The 20,500-nt window shown below is 37.1% G+C and overlaps 1 protein-coding gene across 1 annotated transcript in view; it reads right to left on the bottom strand.

The window, feature by feature from the left end:
* The window catches only part of TAF4B (TATA-box binding protein associated factor 4b), a 134,208-nt gene that overhangs the window by 111,157 nt on the left and 2,551 nt on the right, over nt 1–20,500 (bottom strand). Inside the window, exons 2-5 of the mRNA XM_023647595.2 lie at nt 8,400–8,545; nt 7,244–7,351; nt 1,977–2,138; nt 1,752–1,874 (exon numbers count right to left, since the gene is read on the bottom strand). Coding sequence (XP_023503363.2) covers nt 1,752–1,874; nt 1,977–2,138; nt 7,244–7,351; nt 8,400–8,545 — 539 coding nt within the window. The remainder of the gene's footprint in view (nt 1–1,751; nt 1,875–1,976; nt 2,139–7,243; nt 7,352–8,399; nt 8,546–20,500) is intronic.

Raw genomic sequence — 20,500 nt, 5'->3', positions numbered from 1 at the left:
TTTAGTTGTGGCATATGGGATGCCACCTCAGTGTGGCCTGATGAGTGGTGCCATGTCTGTGCCCAGGATCCAAACCAGGGAAACCCTGGGCCACCACAGCGGAGCACGCGAACTTAACCACTCAGCCACAGGGCTGGCCCCTTATTGTTATTTTTAAATAAATTAATAAATAAAATTTTTCTTTTCTTTTTATTTAATTTATTTTTAAAGATTGGCATCTGAGCTAACAAGTATTGCCAATTTTTTTTTTCTGCTGCTTTTTTCTCCCCAAATTCCCCCAGTACATAGTTGCGTATTTTAGTTGTGGGTCCTTCTAGTTGTGGCATGTGGGACGCTGCCTCAGCATGGCTTGATGAGCGGTGCCATGTCTGTGCCCAGGATTCGAACCGTGAAACCCTGGGTGGCCGAAGTGGAACACTGGAACTTAACAACTTGGCCATGGGGCCAGCACCTGAAATTTTTCTTTTAAATGTCTCAATTTTAATCCTGACTCCACAAAAGCAAAATGCCTTTGGGAATCCTCAATTTTTAAGAATATAAAGGTATCCTCAATTTTTAAGAATATAAAGGTATCCTATGACCAAAACGTCTGAGCTGTTCTAAACAGATCTTAAGCTAGAAAGCATATTTCTTTAATTCTTGACCGCTCCTAGCTGTCCAGAAAATTTACACAAATTCTTTGTACTTGGAAATTTTTAAATGTTTTACTGGATACATGTTCCTTTCCATCATGCCTCTCCATTTAGAGTATTCCACCTCAGAGAAACAAGCCACGAGATCCCCTTTCAAAACTAGTATACCTTGAAGCTAGTATACTTTGAAAATGGAAGATCAAAAGCTCAATGTTTGCTTTAAAAGAGATGCTCAAAAGTTAAATTAAAAACCTATTTACATGACTTATAGTTTTAAATATCTAAAGTAGTTTTCCCACCATTTCAATTATGCTCTATTTCTAACAAATTAGAGGCAGCATGAAAAACAGTAGTAAAGAATTTTAATATTTACAAAGTATGCTTGTTTTCCTGTAGAATATTTGAAGTATAAACATTTCCTGCTGAGAAAAGTTTTTTATACGAAAAATACACAAAAATTCTAACTACATGGTTAGAAAAATCTGTAGATTTAGGTAATTTAAAAAATCCCCAATTATATTTGTCTGTTACATACTCATATTTCTTAAGCATATAACATCAATATTTGCTAATTTCCACCTTCATCCGCTTTAACGTATGTAAGCATTTTACCTGAAAGAGGATATAAGAAACGAAGGATGTGTAATTTTGTAGCTAAAAGACACAGTATCTTGGCCCTTATGTAAACCTCAAAGATCATAACATTTACTCCTCTCATCTTATAGAAAAGGAAACTGAGACCTAAGAAGGTCAACTTAATTCCACAGGACGTCCCAAAGTTTGTTGTCTGGACATACAGAACTGAATTTCATTATTTGTTGATAGCCTGGCTTTCTGTCACTGGCAATTCTAATAACGACTTTTTGTTTGACCAAATGGTCAACATTCTCGCCATGGCCCATTTTAGGCTAAAGGAAGCAGGACTGGCATACAGAAAGTAATATATAATAGATTTACTTGTCTAAGATTTATAATCATTACAAAGCTTTCAAGAAGCAAAAGCAAAGTTTATTAAAAAATTCATTTAAAATAAACAGTATTTTTAAATATTTATTTCTCATTTAAAACACGTTCTATAGATTCCTACAGAACTTGCCAGATTTTATAGTACTAACTTACCAAAAGTTGTTCCACCAGCTTCTTCACATTCTGCCCCATTTCTGGGGACTGTGACCCACTACATGCCAGTTTTATTAACATTGCAAGGAAGTTCTTACATTTCTTCACATTTTCTAGCATCGTCTGAATACAGAAATATAAACAAACACTCATGAATGTTAGCTAGGAGTCAGAACTCAAGAACATTTGTAAACAGTTGTATTTACGTAAGGTGTGAGAACTTACCGGAGAAAGATCGTTCTGAGCAGCCGCTGAGTTCTCTGCTTTGAGGCTGGGCTCATTTGAGGGGGCAGGTGATGCTCCCACACTTGAAGGCTTCAGGGTAGTTACAGTATTCAACGGCTTTACAGGGGTAACTGTGACAACATTGGTTGGCACAGCCACAGACTGAAATTAGAAGTAGCACACATTTAGATACATACTACTATGATATGCATCATAGTGGGTGCCTCATTTAATACCTAGGAGACTACAAATGGCTCTTGACATCTTTGCTTTTATGTTATGCTCCACTAGTCCAGGGCAATGTAACACAGTTGTAAGAGCTCTGGACTCTAACAGACCTGGATTTCATTCTCACCAACCTACCTACTTTTCATTGACACCAACTGAGGGTTGACTCCAGGCAAGTTACTTAATACTGCTAAGCCTCTGATTCCTGTCTATAAAAAACAAGGATAGCAATGGTATCTACTATGCTAGGGTTGTTCGTGAAAAACAGTGCAAGGCACAGAGTCTTCAAAAAAATATTATTAACACTTCTCCAAAAAGGATTTGAAATAGCAAGACTTTATAGGAAAATATAGAATTTCCTGTTCTGTAATTTTCTGCCTTTTCTTAAGTAAAAAGTAAAGAGATCTACTGATTATCTTATATTCAATCTAAGCTGCTTTTACATAGACTATGAGAGTAAGCATAATGAATTTTACAAAACGTATCTTATTTTCACACTAGAAAGATCTTGGTTGTTTCTTCCGCTCTCTATTGAAATAAGGTGTGATTATAGCACCACCTACAGGATAAAAAGTTTAATACAAGAAAGCACAAGTGAGTAGTAATTGAGACAACCATATTGAGATAAAGCAACAATCTTATCCAATCTTATTTTAAAGACAAACACTAAGTTACAGAACATGAGCAAAATTAGGGAGTAGCGGAGAGAATAGTATTTACAACTCACACAGAAAACTAAACCCTGCACCATCGTTTTAATTTAAATGCCTGTGTTCTATAGGCACACAACGCAAAAAGCTCAAGTTGCTATCACCTTCAAGAAAATTTCCTTCTGTAACAGTCAAGACAGGTGAATTTGAATGTATACCAAAATTTCCCACTTTAGAAAGACTGGACTATGTTAAACAAGAATGTTTTGAAGGTAAAAATGGGAATGAAATGAAAAACACTGGTTAATGATGAAGACTAGAACTAATAATGAAATTTTAAGCAAAAAAGGTAAAATAAAAAATTGCAGCTAAACTACTACCATTTTATTAAATATAAACAGATCTTAAAGGCAGTCATGAAATAAAGCCTCCCCCAATTCCTATCCTTAGTCCTGCTCCCCAAGGACAAGTACTGTGCACTTTCCCCTGAATCCTTCTGGAGATTTCTTAACAAAATTTCTAAGGCTATGTACAGTAAATAAATATTCTTTCTTCAGTGAGTCTATTTTATACTCAGCCATTAACTCTTTGTAACTACTCTATTTAAGAAAGTCTAATCTGGGACTTTTAGCTGGTGGTTGATTCCCTTTCAGGACTCATGGAAAGAGCTCCTCAGGGAAGTACTGTTCCTCTCTCTTATGAAGCAAAATAGGGCCCAATGAAATGTGAACTCAGGAAAAGTATTCTATTTTTGTGAGTAGAGGGAGCACTTATGGTATTTCTACTTTCCTTGTCAATGTTTTCCTCTGTCTCTAGTGCAAAATCTGTCCTTCACAACTCTTTCTAATATACCCACTACGTGTACCTTAGCAGATACATGCACCTTGCATGCCAATTCCACTTCTTAAAAGGCATGGAGAGGTACATAATCTGGTCTTTATCTATGTAATCCCATTGTAGTAATGGATGGACCATCTTAAACTCAATCATAACTCTGGCTTAGATTCAATATTCTAGACCAGCCAATGGTACTTCCACACTTTGCAAGGCTGCACTGGCACTGATTAGGCACGTCTGTGGGACAGAACAGAAAGAGCTGGGGTGTGTGCGAAATATATCTGTGAAAATCAGTTACACACAGAGCCAATAAAATGAGTTGTATGCAAAGTTAGCAGACTAAACTGCATTTCAAGGAGGGTCATTTTCCATAACTGTCTGAAAGAATAATCACTTTGCATTTTTCCATATTTAATTAGAAATACTAATTCTAAATCCAACCATTTGCCCCATTAGATTCCAACCTAACAATGCGTCAAGCTATATCTTCATCATTAAATACAATATAAAACTGAACAAGGATTTCAAATTAGTTCTTCTGTTATGTTTACTAGACCAGACCATGTTGCACCTTCAAAATTTCTTAACACAAACATTTGCCTTTATAGTCAAATACAAAGAATTATATTTTCTCCAATTTCCAGGTTCTAGCTCCTTATTTCCAAGAAATGCTTAAAACTGAGATGCCTTACCCCTTAAAATGGACACAGATATTATTCTTTAACTTCATTGTCTGATCATTTCTACTGCCTTAGCTGACCACGGAGGAGCAAACCAGCTTAAAATATGCATCGACCTAAATTCGGAAGTTATAAACAATCCACATGGAAATATCAACGGTAGTGATTTATATGGAAAAATAATCCAAGGAAAAGAACCAACCCAGACATACCAGTTTAGAATAACTGTATATGCTAAATCTTTAAGAAATAGAGAAAATGAAAAAATTGATATCCTCAAAGTACTGCTAAAATGATGAAAACTTTTCATAAAATCATATAATTATATTGTAAATTCTTACAACTTCATATTTTCCTCATGCCTCAACATCCCACAAAGAGGCTGTGAGCACCCCTTCCAGGTGACCATGACTACAGTGTGGTAGGGTTGGTTCCTGCCACAAATTCTCCTTCCTGCCCTCCCCTGACTATGACCTTGTGACATTCAAAGACACCAACGAAATCCACTCAAATCTTCTGTTTGTGTACTCCACACTGACCCCCAATAAAGGTACTTGCCCCAGCGCCTCCCTCTCTCTCAGCTCCCCACCTGTCTGGCTAAGCCTGCTCCCTGGGTACTCTTCCTAATGGCCCCCTGTATGGTGTGCCCTGCCTCCCTCTTCTAGGATATGTGAGTACAATAAATCTTTCACTTTAATATGCTTTTAATTATTCTGTGTCCACATCTTACTGATCATCAAAAAACCCCATTTTAAGGAATATTTCTTACAACACAACAATAGGTATCAGTAGGCCTAAATTCATACCCTTTGGCCCAATAATCTCCTTAGAATTTATCCTAAGGGAAAACAACAACTAGAGTTTGAGATAATCAGTACAAAGGTTATTAAGAACAGAGTTTCTGGAATCAGACAGAGACCTTGGCTCAAAATCCCCCTTTGCCACATATAACATAAATCATCCAAGTTTCTTAACCTCTCAAAACTGGTTTTCACACATATAAAATGGAGATAATACTTCCTTATAGACTAGTCACAAGGATAAAATGAGATGATAGATGTAAAGTCCCTAAAAAGTGTCAAACACATTAAGTGCTCAATAAATGGCAGCCATTAATAGAAAAAAAACCCCTATGTTTAAAATCAGATTCACTGCTCATTATCACTGTTAGAGGAAAAGAATGGGAGCAATGTGGTTAAATAAGTTTTCAAACACCAAGAGAGAGTTTGAACTACCAGCATGGGATTTCACATAACATGCTCTAAGAAGATGCACCCTCTATATAGCAAAGGAAGTGTGACAGTAGTCCCATGACCATAGGATCCACTGATTGTATCATATACAGCATGACCCAGAAGCTACCGGCCTAGTAAAGTACTGTGACAGCCTGAAGAAGGCACAGGGGAAGGGCAAACTCAGAGGCAACGCTCAACGAAGATGGAATTCCATCCTCCATCTTCTAAGACTCAATGTACTCACTGAAGCAAAAACTTCTACTATGGTACTATGTCCCAGATGGGACAAATACACAAAGAACAAAGGAATCAAGCTGTAAAAGGATAAATGAATCCACTTACCATCACTCCCAAAGACCCACTGGGAGACTGTGCTTCCCACTTCTGCCCACAGAGGGCACACTTTCACCAAAGGACAGAGCAAGAGCCCCTATAAACTAGACCCTATAGCTGCCTCCTGGGCACTTCAGGTTCCTTGTGTCCAGAGACCAGCAGTAAAGAGAAGGGTCATTATCAAGACAGAGGTAATTGACCTGACCTCTGGAACTGGTAGGTTGCTATTACAAAATGGAGGCCAAGAGGAGTATATATGATAAATCCAGGTGATCCACTTTTAAGTGTCTCTTCATATTTTCTTTCCCAATTGTGATGATACATAGACAAGTATAGCAACTCTTGACTCAAAAGGGCATGGTGATTAGGACCTCAGATCTCTCAAGGATGAAGGTCTGGTCACCCTACCAGTTAAGCTACCAAGACCAGCAGAGTTGGTAGTTGAGGGTGAGGAGAATCTAGAATGGATAGTGGAGGAGCAAGATGATGAGTATCAGCTGCAGCAGGGGGGACTGTAGTTCATCCTACTAACCTTCTCTTCTTTGTTTCCCCAAGGAAGAAACCCACTGGAATCCCAGAACAGCTGGTCTCCAACATGTAGGAGGAAGTAGATCCCAATGATGCAAGGAGGAGACTGTGATATACCATCACAAGGAGAGATTGGTGTTGTCTTAGCTGTTGGCAGTGCTCTTAGCCTCCAGTTGTCAGTTCCTTCAGGATTTGCCTCAGCTGCAGAGAATTACCTTGCCCAAGAGCACAGCTCTCTCTGGGGAGTCCACATCCAACCCCTGACCACAGAGGAGGAATTAAGGCCAGACTGATTATGTTGGCACACAGTGGGACAACTCTGACAGAGCATATTTGTTCCAAAGTTGTCCATCAGATTGGCTCAGTCTTTACTGGGCCTACTCTTACTTACTTACTACTCTTACTTAGTTTACTAGTGCAAACTCTTACTTACTCTCCTTCCCTTCCACAGGTATGGATCCCTAATAAATATCCCATACACCAAAATTCTGTCCCAGCTCCTGCTACTAGACATTGCAACACATGGCTATTAGACGCACTGTGTATCATTTTAACATATGTAAGTAAAACTGGTACCCCAAGAATTTACACCATGTTTTATCTGTTTCCCATACCTCCAACAGTTCTCAGTTTGGTAAGAGTCATCATATATCACTGAAATGCTCTCTTCAATGTCACAGTCAGTAACTTACACATCCGGCATGAAAGGGTTAAATAATAAAGAAAGATGAGAGAATAACCAGTGCACACATGGCCCCAGGTCAGTCACAACTTACTTGTACTGAGGAAGGCTTCGGAACAGTGGTTACTACAGTAGTTGCTATTTGTGTCAATTTTTTAACAGGTGCGACTGCCATTTTCTTGATTAACTGTGAACTAGAATTCTGGGGTTGGGGGGCAAATAATATGGAGACATCAACATTAGGAATTTAAAATCAATCAGTACTACGGCAAACATTAAAACACTTTACCACAGCAAACTTCTTTGCTAAAAGTGGCTTTATAACCTTATGCATTTTATACACATTCTCTACTATTACGAACTTAACTAGTCAGTTGGCCAAGTGATTTAACAAATAAATACCACAGTATTTCAGCTTTAAAATCTTGACCTTTACTTTTTGGCTCATATAGAAAACATACAGATCCTTATTTAATATCTTATTATAAACAAAATCTGCTAACATATCTTCTCAACCCATAGCAGTTAAAGCAAACTAGAAAGGCAAGGAGCAGCTATCATTGTCAGATGTAGGAATAGAGAAAATGATTGGTTGGGAACCTAGAATCAAATTAGGAGAGCACAAAATGGGGGGGTGGGGGGGGTACCAGCAGAGATGGTATTAACACAGAATACAAAGCAATATTTCATTAGGATGAACCTGACTCATCAAGAAAATCATCAGCATTTTCTGTTTAACCTAAGAAAGATGCCCATAAAAATATTTTTTTTTAACTCTGGCATACAAGATAAGCTTCAGTTACCTGGAAAGATTAGCATGTTTGTAAAATAAATCACATTCTAATAATGCCAAATTAATGAAATATTAGATTTCTGAATTTCTTAAAGGTAATTCCTATAAGATATGAATAAAAATGAATACTATAAATCATAGTCTTAATATTTTACCACAAATTAAAACTGAAGCAGAATGGTTTTCTTTCCATTTAGAGATGCAAATAGCCCTTTGAACCTTCCCTCGAGGACTACAAAACCTTTGAGTATGAAGACTGAATTTTTATTTTAGCAATTACCAAATAACAAAACCAAACATCTTGATTAAACTAACATATTCAAAAAGAAAGTAGCTTAATTCAAAAAGTTGAGCAGAATTATCTCTTCAATTATTTCTTGCTGGCAAATATACACATTTATATGAAGATAATAGCTGGAAAACTAAAAAAGATGAAAAGAACTTTAAGGTATATTACCGGCATGGTACAGATTTTGACTGTTTGAGTATTCACTGGTACAGCTGGCCTTGAAGTTATGTTACTTGTAGTCTCGGCTCTTGTTACAGCTTGCTGAGGAGACACCAACATCAACTGACCACTGTTACTTTTGATCAAAACTGTTCCTATAGTTAAAAAGGGAAAAAAGTGACCTTAGCTAATAAGTGAAGCATAATCATCATATATTTTCTTCTCCCGTTTCTTTCAACACTGTAAAATGCTCTGAGTAAGTGATTAGTACATATTGAATTCCATGCCTACTAATTATCTTATATAATATGGAAGAATGATTTCATTTAAAACTATTTAAAATATTAAAAGTCTAAGCATATGGCCAAAATATTCCTGAAGAAGGCAAAACACTTTTCCTTCATGACACGAAAGGATTTAGAAAGCTACAATAAGTAAGATGGTATGGTAAGGGCACAAAGCTATACAAACTGACCAACAGAAGAGAACAGAGAGCCCCGAAATAGACTCATGCAGATATGGCATATCAAATTTTCCTAAGAGCCACTGCAGATCAGTGAGAAAATGAGAGACTCTTCAATAATTTGGGCTGGGCCAATCAGTTATCTATATGGAAAAGATGAAAAACTTCACGCCATACACAAAAACCATTAAGGATAAAAGGGTAAGAAGTAAAAGCTTTTAAACTTTTAGACAATGTAGAAAATTATCTGTCTGCATTTGGGATAGAGAAGGATTTCTTAAATAAGTAATGTTGGATAGATTCAACTATATTAAAAGAACTTCTGTTGAGCAAAAGAAACCACCAGGTAAAAAGACAAACCACAAAATAGGAGACCATTTTACTTTACATATACTCAAAGGACGAATATCCAAAATGCATAAAAGAAACACAGATGCCAATGACAGGAAAGGTAAATTAAGACCACAGTGAGATATCACTTTCTATCCACCTAGACAGGCAAAGATTAAAAAGTCCAATGACAATATTAAGTGTTAGAAAAATGTGTAGCAACAGGAGCTCTAACATCTTGATAGTGGTAGTATAATTTGGTACAACTGCTTTATTCAACTTTATATGATTATGCCAAATTGATTTGTATTTGCATACCCTCTAACCCAGTATTTCTAATCTAAAAAAATTCTTGTCCGTGTCAGTAGGAGGGACAGATAAGAATCTTCATAGCTGGAGTTCCACTTCCAGAATGGCAGCATAAAGAACTCAACAAACCCGTTTCCCAGCATAACAGGTGGAACTGGTAGAAATTATTTTTAAAAACAACCATTTCAAGTCTTTGGAAATTGCCCTAAGGCATACAGAAAAAGACTGCACAATTATTAAAAAGGATCTACTACCCTCAGTAAGAACAGCAAGAATCTGTGGCATCTGAACCACGATCCACTCCCTCCCTCTCCCTTCTTAGCTCAGCATGACCAAGACTCCACTCCAGGAAGTGTGGCCAATGCAGAACCTCACTTTCTCTCAAGCTCCCCAGCTGAGGGCTATGGTATCTTCCTGGGAGAAGCAGCCCACCAGCATTTCTCATCTCCACCACCCCAAGCTACATACTGTACAGGACAAATTTGCGACAAGTGTGTCCAAGAGGTTCCAGCCTTCTTTCCCCTATGCCCGCTCATAAATGGGAAGACTCTACCTCAGAGATGACACAATGAGAATACTTGGCCCCCAATCACCTTCCCTCTAGTTCTTTCATAGGATGGAGATTTCATGCTGGGAGAGGTAAGCAGAGAAGACCAGAGGCTACCACCCATGCCCAGTACCTGGCTCCTAAGGCAGGGATATCACTCAGAGAGAAGCAATGTGACAGTGCTGGTCCCTGCTCCAAATATGTCCCCAGAGAAACTGACTTTATTTCAAACAGAGTCTGGAGAAGCTCACCACTAAGAGAACTCTCAAATACAATTGAACAATTAAAAGAAAGTTTGTAGCTTCATGACAGATACAAGCTAAGCCATAGGCCTAGCTCTAGTTTACCAGTGAGAAGCTGACAAAGAGAAAACTAAGAAGGGCACTCCTGGGGTCAGAACAAATCTCAAACAATGACCTCAAAAATTACCCCTGAAAAGGAGCCGAAATTTAATTGGATTAGACTATGGAGCAAATTTGGCCCTATGGCACTGTTGAAAACAATAGGGCAATAGGCAGGCTATGAGTGGAGCCTAATAGCTGGGTGTGATACCAGGAGATGCAGACAGCTTAACAGAGTAATCAGAGAAAGAGACAAAGAGCCCCTGCTAAAATATCTGTGATCCCAGGGTGTCTGTGCTCATGCCCAAGGCTGTATCCTCTAAGGAGCAACATCAGAGGCTTCCATTGCAAGGAAAATAGGCTTCACTACAATAATCCTGCCAGACATTAAAAAAATAAAGAAGCAAACAACAAGAACACACTCAAGGGAGTAGGGACCAGTATCTAGAATTGCTAAAAGACATTAATTTTGAACGAATAACAAAACATGCAAAGAGAAAGATGTGACACTACAGGAAAAAAGGCAGGCAACAGACATTACTTGTGAGAGGGACTAGACGTCAGAACTAACAGACTTTAAAGTAACCATTTAAAATATGTTCAAAAGACTACAGGAAACCATGCTCAAAGCAGTAAAAGAAAGTACAATGATGATCTCACCAAATACAGAATATCACTAGAGAGATAGATATTATTAAAAAAAAGGAAAGAAAGAAATTCTGTAGTTAGAAAGAACAATAACTGAAGTGAAAAATTCACTCCTCTGGGCCTGGACTTGAACAGGCAAAAGAAAGATCAGTGAACTTGAAGACAGATCAACAGAGATTATGCAATCCAAAGAACAAAGAGGAAAAAGAATGAAGAAAAATGAACAAAGCCTCAGAGAAATGTGGGACACTGACAAACACACCAACATGGGCATAATACCAAAAAGAGAGGAGAGAGATATAAAGGAGCAGAAAAAATATTCAAAGAAATAAGGTCTGAAAACTTCCCAAATTTGATGAAAAACAATCTAGACATCCAAATAGCTCAGCAAACTCCAAGTAAGACAAATTCAGAGAGATACACACCAAATATATCATAGAGAAAACCGTGAGAGCAGCAAGAGAAAAATGACTCATTATGTACAAGAGACTCCCTGCCAACAGGAATAACAGCTGCCTTCTCATCAGAAACAATGGAGGCCAGAAGGCAGTGGTATGACATATTCCACCTGCTGAAAGAAAAGTGTCAACCAACAATCAGATATCCACCAAAAATGTCTTTTAAAACTGAAGGCAAAATGAAGATATACCCAGATAAAAACCGAATGGATTGGTTGCTAGCAGACACACCACACAGGAAATACTAAATAAAGTTCTTCAAGCTGAAAACAAGTAAACCCAGACAGTAATGTGAATTCATATGAAAAAAGAAAGGGCACTGATAAAGGTAATTATGTAATTTGATAGTATAAATGCATATTACTTCTGCTTTCCTCTCTAAATTGGTTTAAAAAACAACTGTATAGAATTATATGTATATAATTGTATTGTTGGACTTATGACATATAGAAATGTAATTTATTTGTGAATAATGGAACAAAGGAAGTGGGTGAGAACAAAGTTGTACTGCACTAAGGAAATTACCTCAGATGGTAACTCGAATCCACAGGAACAAACGGGGGAAACAAGAAAGGGTAAATAAGAAGGTAATAAAACAAACGCTATAAATATATTCTTGCTCTCTTTTCTTCTGTCACTCTCTTTAAAAGACATAAAATTACACAAAGTAATAATTATAACAAGGTATTGTTGGGTTTGTAACATATCTAGATACAACATGTAGAGCAATAATAGCACAAAAATGAAGAGGGATATGAGGTAAATAGGAGATGTGTTTCTACATCTCATGGAAATAATATAAATGTGAAGTGGATTTCAATAAGACATATATTGTAAGCCCTACAGCAATCAGCGAAAATATATATATATATATAAAATTATAAAGGAATTAAAATGTTACACTAAAAAATATTCACTTAATGCAAAGAAAAGCAGAAAAGAAATAGAGGAACACAAAGGAGAGAAAATATATAGAAACAAAAGTGAATAGCAGACCTAAACCCAACTACATCAGTAACATTAAATGTGAATGGAGGGTCGGCCCAGTGGCACAACGGTTAAGTGCACATGTTCCGCTTTGGTGGCCCAGGGTTCACCGGTTCGGATCCCGGGTGCAGACATGGCACCACTTGTCAAGCTATGCTGTGGCAGGCCCCCCACATATAAAGTAGAGGAAGATGGGCACGGATGTTAGCTCAGGGCCAGTCTTCCTCAGCAAAAAGAGGAGGACTGCCGGCAGATGTTATCTCAGGGCTAATCTTCCTAAAAAAAAAAAAAAAAAGTGAATGGATTAAATAATCCGATAACATGCAAAAAGTGTTAGACTGGACTAAAAAAAACAAGATCCAACTATATGCTGCCTACAGAAGACAAACTTTAGACTCTAAGATATAAAAAAGTTGACAGTAAAAGGACAGAAAAAATATATCATGCAACAGTAACCATAAGAAAGCTGGAATGGCCATACTAGTATCAGACTAAACAGACCAAAACCAAAAAATGTTACTAGAGACAAAGAAGGGCAATAATAAAACAGCCAGTGGACCAGGATGATGTAATAATTATAAACATATGTGCACCAAACAACAGAGCCCAAAATCTATGAAGCAAAGCTGACATAAATGAAGGGGAAAACAGACAATCCAAAAATAGTACTTGGGAGAATTTAATACTCCACTTTTCTTTTTTTTGAGGAAGACCAGCCCTGAGCTAACTACTGCCAGTCTTCCTCTTTTTGCTGAGGAAGCCTGGCCCTGAGCTAAGATCCGTGCCCATCTTCCTCTACTTTATATGTGGGCTGCCTGCCACAGCATGGCGTGCCAAGCAGTGCCATGTCCTCACCTGGGATCCAAACTGGCGAACCCCGGGCCGCTGAGAAGCAGAACATGCGAACTTAACCGCTGCGCCACTGGGCCGGCCCCCAATACTCCACTTTCAATAAAGGATAGACAACTAGACAGAAGATCAACAAGAAAATCAAATACTTGAACAATACTATAAACCAACCAGACCTAAAACATATCTATAGAATACTCCACCCAATAACAGCATTTTTCTTAAGTATGCATGGAACAGTCTCAGGACAGACCATATAGTAAGACATAAAACAAATCTCAATAAATTTAAAAGGACTGAAATCATACAATGTATGGTCTCCAACTACAATGGAATGAAATTGAAAACAGTGACAAAAAGAAATTGGGGGAAACACACAAACATGTAGAAATTAAACAACATACTGCTAAGTAGCCAGTTAGTCAATGACGAAATCACAAGGGAAACTGGAAAATACTTTGAGATGAGTGAAAATGAAGACACAACATACCTAGATTTATGGGATAATGCTGAAGCAGTGTTCAGAGGGAAATTTACAGTTGTAAATGCCTGTGTTAAAAGAAGGGAGATTCAGTAACTTAACCTTCTATCTTAAAACACTAGGGAAAAAAAGCAAAATAAAAACTGAAGCAAACAAAAGAAAGGGAATTGAAAAGGTTGGAGCAAAGGTAAATAGAATAGAGAAAAACAATTGAGAAAAATCAAAACAAAAGTTGGCTCTTTGAAAAGATCAACAAAACTGACAAATCTTTATCTAGACTAACAAGGAGATAAGGCTCAAAACTACTAAAATCAGGAATGAAAGAGGAGACATTACAACTAATCTTACACAAAGAAGGACTATAAAGGAATACCATGAACAACTATAAACCAGTAAAGTAGATAACTTACATGAAGTGGACAAATTCCCAGAAACACACAAACTACTGAAACTGACTCAAGAAAATAGGCAACCTGAATAGACATCTAACAAATAAAGAGATTGAATTAGTAATCAAAAAAGTATACACAAGAAAAGCCCAGGTCCAGATGGCTTTACTGGTGAATTCTACCAAACATCTAAGGAAAAAATTAATGCTAATCCTTCACAAACTTTCAAAGACACAGAAGAGGAGGGAACGTGTCTCACCTCATTCTGTAAGGTCAGTATTACCCTGATACCATACCAGACAAAGATATCACAAGAAAACCAGAGACCAACATACCTTATGAATAAAGATGCAAAAATTCTCAACAAACTACTAGCAAACTGAATTCAGCATCATACAAAAAGTGTTATACTCCATAACCAAGTGACATTTATCTCAGTATGCAAGGTTGGTTTAACATTCGTAAATTAATTAGTGTAAAACACCCTATCAATAGAATAAAGAACAAAAATCACACGACCATCTCAACAGAAGCAAGAAAAAGCATTTGACAAAACCTGACACCCTTTATTTCATGAGAAAAACATTTGACAAAGTAAGAATAAAAGGAAACTTCTCCAACCTGATAAAGGGGATCTATAAAAGATTCATTGCTAACATTATACTTAACGGTGAAAGACTAAACGCTTTCTCCCTAAGACCAGGAACAAGACACAGATATCTGAAATGAGGACTCAGACAAGGATGCTTACAATCATCACTTCAATTCAACATCGTACTGAGACTTCTAGCCAGAGCAATTAAGCAAGAAAATGAAATAAAAGGCATCCAGATTAGAAAGAAAGAAGTAAAACTATTCACAGATAATCTGCTCTTGTATATAGAAATCTTAACAAATACACACACAAAAAACTATTAATACTAGAAAACGAGTTCAGGTAGGCAGCAGGATACAAGATCAATACACACAACTCAAGTGTATACACTTGCAACAAATAACTGTAAATGAAATTAATAAACAATTCTATTTACAATAGCATCAAAAAGAATACTATACTTTAGGAATAAATTTAACAAAGTAAGTACAAAACTAATACTCTGGAAACTACAAAAAGTTGTTGAAAAATAGTAAAGATCTAAATAAATGGAAAAGCATCCCATGTTTGTGAATTGAGAGACTTAATACCTATCTTGTAAGATTGTTAAAGGGATCAAAGGAAACAATACATTTGAGAGGATTATTGTATTTTAAAGTTATCAGTAATAGTTGTTATTAATGCTAAAAAGTGCACAATCCAAACTTTTCTTCAACTAAGTACTCAAAACATCACTAGGAGGTAATACTAGAGGACTTGCAGATAGACAAGACTGAGAATAAAATAACGAGCTCATCTGAACTCTGGATCCTCTTCTGACAAAGTATTTATCTATCTCAAAGGCCCAATTCCAGTGGGCAACAACCTGTAAAATGCACTTATAAACACATAAAGGAAGCTGAACGTTAGTCAGTCTTTTCTGAAGACCAGATACCAGGTCTTTTTTAATTCAATCCTGATAAATATCTGAGATTCACAATCATAAAACAATAGCCGGTCTTGCCTATTTATTCTACACATCTCCAAAGAAAATAACTGTACATCAGGTGTCAGACGAACTTTCCTCTAAAAATATTAGGATATCAAAGTGTAAAGTGATCCATGTCCACTCGCTATCTGGTACACAATTTAACATACTCTACTTTTCTACCCAGTGAACTGCTATTTCCCAAGATGCCTTTCCTACTGCATCTTGGTGGCAAACAGATCTGGATGGAGGCTCTGATTTCTCCATATTCCAAGCATTGGTAAACACTTTCCCTGAAAGGATAGCACACTGTGAAATGAATATGAGAAACCTCAACTAATTTGGAGCGAGGAAGCCCTGTAGTGGGAGCTCTCACACCTAGCATACTGTCAATTACCCCAAATAGTACAAAACTGCAAGCTTGCATCTCCGACAGGAAATACAACTGCTTTACAACTGGAGGAAGATTTCTCTCCCCACCCAGCAACAGCCCAGCCAATGAGAAATGCTGTAGCTCAGCTAATGAGAACCCCTTGCCCCCCTGAACTGTTCCTTTCCCCCAATGGACTTCCCTTTAGAACAGCTCCTCCCTACACCCCCTTTCTCTCTATAAAAGCAAGCTCCCCTCCTGTGTTCTATGGATTTGCCTAGGGTTGGCCATAGTATGCACATCTTGACTTCCAGTTCTTTTGGGGCTATTCCTGAATAAATTTGTTTTTAGGGTAAAACAACAGGCGAATCTGCTGTTTAAGTTGACAAGACCCATACAAATCTCAGAGCCAGAAAGACTTCAGAATGCATCTATTACAATGTAATAGCTATACATGAATGCCCGACTGGTGACCTTCTAGCCTCTACCCAAGTAAGTCCAGGGTTAGGAAGGTGGAGAGCAGAAGTGTCACTCCTTCACAAGCAGACCAGAGATAGAGTTCTTCCTTAATATGGAAGCAAAATGTTCTTCCCATTAATATTCACAAATGCAAGGGTCCCTTGTGCAACTACACAAAATAAGCCTACTTTCATTTCCACAGGACAGTCCTTTAAATGCTTAAAGGCAACTAATATATTCCAAGTGGTTTTCTTTTTCAGGCACCATGGGCCCAATTCCTTTAATTTTTCAAATGTCTTAGTTTCCCCTACTGAGCTTAAAAATCACTTAAATTTCCCTCTTCCCCTTATTCCCATGATTCCGAGTAAATGAAAGAAAAAATTAAATCAATCAATAAATTTTTATCCCAGATTCTACTACTGTGGTAATCTCTCCTATTCTCCCTTTACACAGTTGATTTGTCAAAACAGAGGTTCTATTTACCTCAATTAAGTTTCATCTTTTAAAATAGGACCATAAGATTTGACAGGATTTTTACCTTTTGTTGTTGTTTTTATATATGTACGTGTTCGCTTACAAAAATAAGATTGTTGGAAAAAAATTAAGCCTAGAGTAATCTAAGGAAATTCTGGAAATCTATTTGATTTGAAATGTATGAGTAAATAAAAATTATATCAATAACTTTAAAACACCCACATTTCCTTGATCCAGGAATTCCAATTCTTATCTGTCCCAAGAAAATAATCAAGATGTACACCACAATCTAAACACAAAAACATTTGGCTTACTTTTATTTAGAAGTAATTTTTTAAGCAAAAAAGCATAAGCAACCTAAATGGATAGAGGAATGATTAAATAATAAATTACACAGCCATTAAAATTAAACTTTTGAGTTCATAACATACAAAATTGTCACTATTTGGGGCCTGCCTGGTGGCACAGTGGTTAAGTGCACACGTTCCAATTCAGTGGCCTGCGGTTCACCAGTTTGGATCCCGGGTGTGTAATGGCACCGCTTGGCACGCCATGCTGTGGTAGGCGTCTCACATATAAAGTAGAGGAAGATGGGCACGCATGTGAGCTCAGGGCCAGTCTTCCTCAGCAAAAAGAGGAGGATTGGCAGCACTTAGCTCAGGGCTAATCTTCCTCAAAAAAAATGAAAAAAAGTCACTATTTAACAGTAAGTGAAAAGCAGGATACAAAAATTATATGATAGAATCCCAATTATGCAAAAATAGAGGACGCATATATATATTTTCTTCCAAAGAGACCAAAACCTTTGGGGAGTGAGATGTTCTATATTTTGATTGCACATCTTTGTCAAATTTTTCAAAACTCACTGTAAATAGATTCCTTTTTATTTTAAATAACAAAAATTATAGCTCAATAAAGTTGACATAAAAAAAGACTAAAAAATACATTCAAAATATTTTAGGGTAGTTTTTCTGTTTTCCAAATTTTCTACATCATTTTTCTAATTAAAAAATATCGGAGTGGGTAGGCACTGAGGTTATTTAAAACTCCATCCTTTTAAATTATTGAGAATTTGGTGGATGTTTATATATATTAAATAAACAGCAACCTTACCGTACCTAGAGCCAAATGCTATACAGGCACCTTAAATATTCAGGACATTCCTGCTGTACAACATGTATTCCATACAGACGGCGCTCCCCGGAGTTCTGTGACATGAGGCCTGTATGTTTATTTTATTTAATCCTTATGATACTTCTATGAAGAAGTTATGGTCCACATTTTAGACATAAGAAAACTAAAGTTGAAGATGAGGTTAATAAACTTGCCCAAGATCACAAAACTATTAAGAGGTAGGGCTGGGATTCAAATCCAGGTCCAAGGTTCCGCCCTACATTACTACACGCCACTACTTTCCCTCAAGGGCTAACCCTCCAAGCCTCTTGTTATCTACAGACTCGATTAGCACACCACCTAGCCCTTGTTCTGTGGCTCTGAACTAAACCTTCCTAGCTACTATATATCATATATTTATTTGACTTCAAGCTATCAAGAGCCCTCTGAGGCATAGTTATTCAGGAAGTAACAAATCTACATAATATTATCATCCAGTCCACATTTCTCTATATAAAAAGTCTACGTCTCTCCACTTAATTATAGGTTCATCTTCTCTTACCACTAAGTACAGTTAAGTCTGGAAAATGACTTCTTAGATTTCCTGGGTACCTTTTTAAAAATTAAGTTTTACCTTTGTTGATTATGCATTTAAACAATCTTTTGGGGGTAAAATTTGGCAATACATATTTGAACCAACAATTCCACTTCTAGCAATTTGTCCTATAAAAACATGTTTACAAAATTGCACAAAAATATATATACAAAGATATTTATTATAGTATCATTTGTAGTAGCAGAAAGTAGTGGAAACATTATCAATGTCTATAAATAAGAAAGTGGTTCAAAAATGATGGTACATCGATACAATGGACTACTAAGCAATTCAAAAATTGAGTAAGATTTATGGGTACTAACATGAAAAAGATACAACAAATTGTTAATGATAATACTCTGATGAAATGAGTATTACATTTCAGTACTTTTTTTCCACATAAATACTACCACTTTTGTAAGCAGAATAAGCAAAGAAATTAAAAATATGATACACTGATGTGATGGCCCTTGGAATCCCTTCAGGGCTGCAGCAGACTGCCCCCACTCTCTCCATACATACTCAGCTTGCATTCAAATGCTTAAGCGCCACGCAACTTACTAGGCCCTAGGAAGAATAAAGTCAGCGACAGATTCCCTACCTTTGTGGAAATTACAATCAAAAAAGGAACCAATAATAACAAAGTGTGAGAGAACAAAGGTGGTAAAAGTACAGAGTGCAAGTGGGAACACAAAATAGGAGAACCCAACCTAGCCTTGAAGCGCAGCCCAAAAAGAATGTCAGCACCTTCTACTGAGGGATGACTATCCATAGAATGAATAATGCCATCAACACTGGGGTTAAGCTGACTCCACAGCCTTGGAAACCTAAACAGCCTGAAGAGAATAGCCTCGCATTTCACGAAGTCCAGCAGCACTGTGACAACTGTGGAAGCTGCTGATCATGTAATATCCCTTTAATAAAGCCAGGGTGGAAACAAGAACCACTGCCTTATCCAGGAACTGGTTCCAGAATTTGAGAAAGAAGTTGCAAATCCTATGCCATGTCTCAGCATGAAGGAGTTCATGAAAATGGACGGTAGCCATTTCACAAGTAACTTTCACACATTTCTGTACAGTATGACTGTCAGGCAGAATTCACCACAGTTAATGACATAAAAGAAGTCATCCAGTCCTTGCTCACGGCTCTCAAACAAGTAATAGGAGATGCAGAATACCAAAAACAGAATGAGCCACAGTCTGGGATAAAATCCCACAGGTTCACGAAATGGAAGACTGAAGAGATTACCAAAAACATTTGACAAAAGAAAAATTTTCAGAGCTTGCTTTATTTCTTCACAATGCCCCCTCTCCTTTTTTTCCAGCTCCAGCTCCCTAGAAAAACCTGTGGAGCATATTTATATTTTTCAAAACCAGTTCTGTTCATAGAGGAAATTCTGATGTAAAGAGAGACCAAATACTTAAAGTATTCATTACCTTGGAAAAATAAGAGCTGACATATAATTTAAACATCCACAAGTAATCAACTGCTAATCCACAGTACTATCTAAAAGAAATGGTACAAGACTCAACCTCTTAAAAATGTCATTTAATCAGTGTTTCCATTTCATTCTTCAACCATTGGCTATATTATGGTGCACCAATGAGAGCACAAACGTGTTAGTATGTTCCTGCCACACATCAGCAGAATTTCCCAAAAGCTGCTCTTCAAAGCACCTCTCCACCTCCTCTGAAATAACAATTCCTAAAAGCAATTTACCTCCTCTCTCTTGTGA

Source organism: Equus caballus, chromosome 8 (assembly GCF_041296265.1).
Source record: "Equus caballus isolate H_3958 breed thoroughbred chromosome 8, TB-T2T, whole genome shotgun sequence".
In the NCBI taxonomy this organism is placed as follows: domain Eukaryota; kingdom Metazoa; phylum Chordata; class Mammalia; order Perissodactyla; family Equidae; genus Equus; species Equus caballus.
The sequence above is the reverse complement of the archived record's forward strand: the minus strand, read 5'-3'. Positions and strand labels throughout refer to the sequence as shown.